Raw genomic sequence first — 6,590 nt, forward strand, 5'->3', positions numbered from 1 at the left:
GTAAATGAGGGCCTAGCACATGGCAGGTGGTGCAGGTCAGTGATGAATGTGAATCCCTCACTCCCACCCTGGCAGAGACAAAATGCCCTTCTTCACTCCCACGGATGCCTGAGATCTTGATTACTGCCAGCAGTTCCCATTACTTGCTCTGCCTGTGCAGAGTAATGGGCCTCAAAAAATAAACCGCTTGTGCCATATAGCCCAAGGGGCAAGGGAAACCAGTCAGAGGAACTAATAGAAATGAGGCAGGCTACTTAAAAGAAAGTCATCAGCTCTTATCTCTTTTCTCAGCCCTAGTCCCCATGGTAGTAGGTGAGCGTGTGTGTGCACCCACTGCAGGTGTGTGTGGGGTGAGCAATGTCTGGGACAAGCTCGAGGCTTGGTACTACAGGGTTCCTGCTCTGAGACCTATCCAGCTTTTAAAGTTAGATTTCACATAAAATTCTGAAGTTTCAACTCAAAAAAATCAGAAGATCTGCCAATATTGAGCCCTTATTTCTACCTATCAACAATCAACTGGAGTTGAACAGCATACGCTCGCTTTAGATGGGGCATTTACCCTTTGGTCCCCCCCCACACACACACACAGACACATGCTCACACACATCCAGTTTCTTTCCCATTTTTGCTTGTAACCCTGGTACAATAAACTCTTAGGTCCTTTTCAGAGTTGAATATATATATGTGATGGGTGAGAGAAGCTAGTGTCACTTGCTCCAGTGACATTCAGATTTGGATTCTCCTCCCCATTTCCCAGGTGAGATCCTGGTTTGATGGTGCTTCAGGTGGGAGTGGGCCAGGACCGGGTGAGCATGGCAAGTGTTGGGCTGAAAGCTAAGACTGGAAGGATGGAGGTGAGGGTGGGGAGAATTAGAGGGAATTCAAAGAAGGGAGAAGAAAGGAACTAACTTTTGCCAAGCACTAACCCTGAAGTGCCAGGCTCCATGCCCGGAAAGTACCGGAAGTGCAGAGATGCATAGGAGACCTTTTCTGCATCAAGGACCCCAGGAGTACTGATCCCACAGTGAGACTAAAATCTCGCAGACCCGGCATTTAACACCATGTGTGTCTGATGTGGTCTTCTCCTCTAGGGTCTGTCCAGTGTAAGGACGGACAACACCCTTAAAATATATTTGTTTGGGGTCCTCAACCTCAGTTTGAGAACTGCTGCAATTAAAGGTTAAACTTATCACTCTGAGTGATCACTTTGGAACCAAGGTGATCCGTGATAGAGAGAAATGCAAATATGGAAATTGCATAACAGTGCTCAGTGTTAAGATTCGTATCTAGATGATATAAAAACTGTTTATATTGTTTCTTAGATGACCAGTGGAATGTAACCACTAAATGAAGTCTTGATCATAGAAAATACAATGAATATTATTGAGTCCTCGCTATGCGCCAGGCACTATTCTAAGCAGTTTCATGTATTAATTCATTTAAGCTATAAAAAAAACACGACCCTCTTATAGATAAGGAAATCGAGGTTTTGACCAGCTAAGCAGCTAGCCCAAGGTAACAGCTAATAAGTAGGAGAGCCAACATTTGAAGGCAGGCAGTCTGACTCTGAAATTTATGCCCTTGACCATTATGCTCTATGGCCAACCTCTGAGACTATATACTGGCTGAAGACTCCAATTTGATAAACTCAAGGCGATGGAAGTGTGTAGTGGGGGCTGGGGAGTATGAGAAGACTTTGGCAGGTCGCACAGGGAGTACTGGAGGGGCAGGCAGGGGATGGCAGTTGATGGGGCATTGGGGGTGGCTGGGGGCATCTCCACTGGCTCAGGCCTCAGTGCCAGGTGGGATTCATCAGCCTCATGTAAACACTTCTCACAGGCAGCTTAACCACTTGAGTGTGTCTGGCCTTCAAAGCTGGTGGGAGAGGCTGAGGAGGGAGGTGCTAAGCCCCTTGTGGGATAATGATTTATCTCCCATGCAGGTGGGCTCTCCTGGGGCCTCCCTGAAAAGCTAAGGGGGAGAGGATTGGGACAGTGGCTGGGAGGGGCACCTTCACTCCAGCAATTCAGATTTCTCATTCATAAGCCAAAACTCGGCCAATTCTCAGAGCAGTCCTATGAAATAGGCATATTTATCCTTATTTTATAGATGAGGAGACTGAATTTCAGAAAGGTTAAGTGACTTGTCCAAAGGCATCCGACCAGTGGATGGGAGGGCAAAGCGTCCCTAGCATCCACAAAGCTTCCCGAAGTCTCACTGTTCTCTCCTGTCCCTGTGTGAAGGTGGATTGGTGTGGGACAGTGCCTGGGCTGCCCTTTGCTATGAGTGTGTTGGGAGGGTTCAAGCCTGGGAGAGTGCAGTGGATTTCAACCTCAGACTCCCAGGTTGGGCTCCAACTTCCCAGACACATTTTGCTGGGGAGGGACCAGCTCCCCCTGCCCCCATCACCAGGCAAGCGGTCCAGAGACCTGGCTCTCACTGGGCTGGGGGATTATCCCCATTCTCTGTGTCTCTGGCCAGGGCGGGCATAGCTGCCTCTTTTATCCTCTCACAAAGGCCAGGCCCGCCGGGCCTGCTGTGTCAGAGTTTCTGTGGCCGGGGAAGCCTTACTTCCTTTTCTCCCGCCAAGCCCAGAGGGCCATGCAGAGTCTGCCAGCTTGTCGGGGGCCACTGCTCTAGCTCCAGGACAGGTGAAAGGCACAGGGGTGACTCAGCACCGGGAAGAGAAAGCTGAGGGGTCACTCATAGAAGGACAGAGAGAACTCCTCATCAAGAGACAAGATATTACTGCAGCATGAGGTCTGTAGGGTAGACCTAAAGAAGAACTTCCTGTTAGAGCTGGCCAATACTGAGCAGGGGCCAGCTGGTTCCCAATTATCCACAAGTCTGGTTCGAGGATCTACCCTATTCCAGCTGCTTGGGTTGCCAGCTCTAGTCCCAGGTTAGGGAATTCTGCAAGATAGGAAAAGGAAGTAGATTTCTTTCACGGGGGTACCAGGTGGGCAACTTGTAACGTCCAAACATTCTGAGTTCTTACAGCCTCCTGGGCAGGAGACCACATGGGGGTATAAGAGGCACAGGTTGGGAGGACTCCATGGTACCCCAGAATTAATCCTTCTCTCTCCTCCCCCAACAGGTTGGGTTTTGGAGGTGTCCCTGCTGAAGTGACAACGTGTTCTCCCATGTGACACTCCCAGGTGCCTTTGAGGAAAGCTCTCTGGACTTCCTTATGGGCTGATGGAGAAGTGGGCTCCCCACACCCTCTCTGTCCCCAGCTGAGATTATGGTGGATTTGGGACAGGGCCCAGGCCTGGGCCTCCTGCTGCTGACCCAGCCCCAGAGGCGTTAGCAAGAGCCCTGCCCCAGAGACCACCCCTCCTACCAGGGGCCTGGAGCTGGCGAGTGACTATGCGGCTTGGGCTGTGTGTGGTGGCCCTGGTTCTGAGCTGGATGCATCTTACTGCTGGCAGCCGGGGGATCAAGGGGAAGAGACAGAGGCGGAGTGAGTAATGAGCAGGGCTGGACCATAGAAGGCAGCGGAGCCTTGGGAATGGGAGGGGGCTATACGGGGCCTAGAGGGCCTTTGGGCTTCGTTCTGCAATGACCATTGCAGATTTCTACTTTGTTTATTACAGCTGTGTAGATTACTCAATAGATTATCCTGTTTGTGGATTATCCAGTTTGTGGATTAATTTGTCGGGGTTGCTCACTCTGCAGATTACTTACCTTGTCTATTTTCCCCTTTGTAGACTCTGCTTTCTAGATTAACCCCTTTCTTGTGAGGATCCAGTGTATAGATTATGCCCTTTGACATAACACCAGCTTTGTGTGGTATCCACAGAGATGCTCCCTGGGAAGGGGGGGGCGCCCCAGGGTGCTCGGTTCCCTCCTCATTGACAATTCGGGGCCCTTTCTTTCAGTGGCTGTGGGAGTGTAGCTCTCGACCCCTTTGGGTCAGGAACTCTGCCCAGCTTGGTGGTGGGCAACAGCCTTCCCTGACCAGATCACAGTGGAGCAGGAGGATCGTGAGACTGTCCACTACTGTGGTTTTTAACCCTGTGCAGCAGGAATCAGGAGCTGCATTGGTGGCGGTGGGGGGAGTGACGGGGAGGCAAGCGGGCAGGAGTCAGGCCCCGCGGCCCTTCCAACCAGAGCAACTTTGCTCTTTCTTGCTCTCTGTAAGAGTCTACATAAGGTATCATTAGAAGAAAGGGTTATCACAGCTTGAAATAAAATAAATCCTGTTATTGTACAGATGGGAAAACTGAGGCTAAGGAAAGGGAAGAGATGACAGGCCTAAGGACACACAGTCGGCATTTTAACCCAGTTCTCCTAATTCCTGTGAGCCCATCTTCTGGAAAGCAGCACTTGATAGAGTTCGAGATGAACCTGTCCCCACTTCCCTTGCCATCCCTCACAGAGTCCCATCCTAGGTGCTCCCTGAGCAGGTCTTCTAGCTTCTGCTTAAAGTCTCCAATGATGGAGGTTCTGTACCTGCCCCGTTATATTGTGGGAGTGGCCATCGCATGTGAGAGACACATGTAGGGAGTGGCATGGAGGCCTGAGTGATAGACCTGAGGCTCAACCCCAAGGCTGTTCTCTCAACATCTCCCATCGGAGACGTCACACCCACAGGTGGGCAGCTCTGCCGCAGTCTGACCTAGCTACCTCTTGCTTCACTTCTGAGGGCTGCAGACCAAGGCCACCAGTACAGGTTGAAAGGCAGCAGAGTTTGGTTGGGTCTCCACGGGTACAGCCAAGGGCAGAACCCAGCCCAGGGAGAGAAGCTCAGAGAACTGGTGAAGCTGAAAATCCTTGCCATAACAAACAATTAGAGACGGTTAGGTTTAATCAGCAGCGAGGCCTTGATTTTCCTCCCTTCTCATCTGTCGCAGCCAGTATTTTGGACTCCACGGGCCAGATGCGGTCTAGCAGTTTATAATCAGTCTCCTCTCTTTCCGAGGTGAGAGAGAGACTGTGAGAGGAGTCACTCGTGCACGTGCGACGCACACTCATGGTCATGCTGCCACTCACACACGCAGATCCACATACCCAGAGCCACACACCCATCAAAACCAGACCTGTTGTTCTAAACTGTTGCACTAAAAAAAAAAAAAAAGAAAGAAAGAAAAAAAAAGTACTGGCCCGGCCATCAGACAGGGCCGGTCTCAACAATGGCCAATCAAATACGGGAATTTTAATGGTTTCGATACAGCCACACCCCACAGCTTTGGCAGCAGCTGTTATTACCAAGTACTGTGAGTGACAGACATCCCTTAATGGTGGCCTATGAGAATGGGGTAAGGTCGGGGGAAAGACTCCAGGTGCAGTGAGGGTCCAAGAGGGACATAGGTCAGAGAGAGATGAGAGTAGAGGCTGCTAGGCAATGCTTGCTAAGTAAAGCTGCAGGTGTCATTACAGAGGAATATAGTAAGGCTTACGTGAGATGATTATATACAGTGAAATCTTTGTGAAGTATCAAGCTCGGTATTGACTTCAGGATGCATGTCGTTGTTCTATAAACAATGTGTGCATCATTTTGCCTTAAGGTGTCCGGGGAAGTGGGGGAGGGAAGAAAGAGGAGCGAGACACCTGTGTGTGGCTACTCTTGACTTAGGACCACGTGGAAGGACCACTTAGGACCATGTGGGCAGCCTTTGGATCAGAGCTAGGCTTCTATGTATATGAGCCTCAGGACTTTGGACTCTGTCCTGTGACTGCATGTTGGTAGGGCCACTAGAAGCCACCTGATATAGCTTGGATCTGAAGCCACACGCCAGTCACGAGCCTAGAAATGGCCGAACTCAGGTATGAGTGATGGTCTCCCTGCATGGAAGGGGAGAAGTTGAGCAAAGAATTCTTTAGCTATGAATTATGAACCCCGGCAGGGCATCCTTCTCATCTTCCACTCACTGAGGACCCATCCCCACCCCAAGCCCTCTCTTCACTCATTCTCACTGGCCCTCGCCTTCTCCTGACTGCCTTCCGACCTGGATTTCCTGCCCTTCACATTCCCTCGCGTTGAGTGCTCCCTCTCCTTACTGAGACCCTTCTGCAGGATTCCTAGGCCCCCTCGCTAGCCCCATTCCTTCGCTGAACCCTGGCTCATCCAGAAATGAGAACCCCCCTTTTGCTTCTTCTCACTGCCCCGTCCTCCATCTGGAGCTTTTGCCCCCTTTCACACTGACCAGTAGCGTCCCTCTTCCCTGGCTGAAGCCCCATTCATTCCTTGGGCCATTCCACAAAATTCCATTTGGAACGTACAGAGCCTGACCCTGGGTCCCAGAGATGAGTTTGGGGAGTCCCTGGGAGAGGGGAGAGGGGAGGAAGAGACAATTCCAACCCAGTGTCACCTCGCAATGAGGCTACAGGAGGAAAGCTGGGGGTGGGGGAGAGGTTGGGAGGGCCCAGAGCAAGTGCCTCCTGAGTTGTGTTTTAGAGACCAGCGGATGATCTCTAGGCAAAGTTGTGGGATGGGGGAGGGAGAGGGCATTCAGGGCAGAGGGACAAACATGTCCACAGGTATGGATTTCGTAGGAGGCAGAGACTTTGCTCAGGAAATGAAGTACATCTAGGAGTAATACCTGGAGAAATGGTTTCTAAGCAAAGTTCAGGGGAGCCCTAGAATT

The 6,590-nt window shown here is 51.0% G+C and overlaps 1 protein-coding gene across 1 annotated transcript in view; it reads left to right on the forward strand.

Annotated features, from left to right (window-relative positions):
* The first annotated feature begins 3,097 nt into the window (after positions 1–3,097).
* Positions 3,098–6,590, forward strand: part of RSPO1 (R-spondin 1) — a 15,141-nt gene continuing 11,648 nt past the window's right edge. Inside the window, exon 1 of the mRNA XM_011381366.1 lies at positions 3,098–3,463. Coding sequence (XP_011379668.1) covers positions 3,370–3,463 — 94 coding nt within the window. The 5' untranslated portion in view covers positions 3,098–3,369. The remainder of the gene's footprint in view (positions 3,464–6,590) is intronic.

Source organism: Pteropus vampyrus, unplaced genomic scaffold (assembly GCF_000151845.1).
Source record: "Pteropus vampyrus isolate Shadow unplaced genomic scaffold, Pvam_2.0 Scaffold435, whole genome shotgun sequence".
NCBI lineage: Eukaryota > Metazoa > Chordata > Mammalia > Chiroptera > Pteropodidae > Pteropus > Pteropus vampyrus.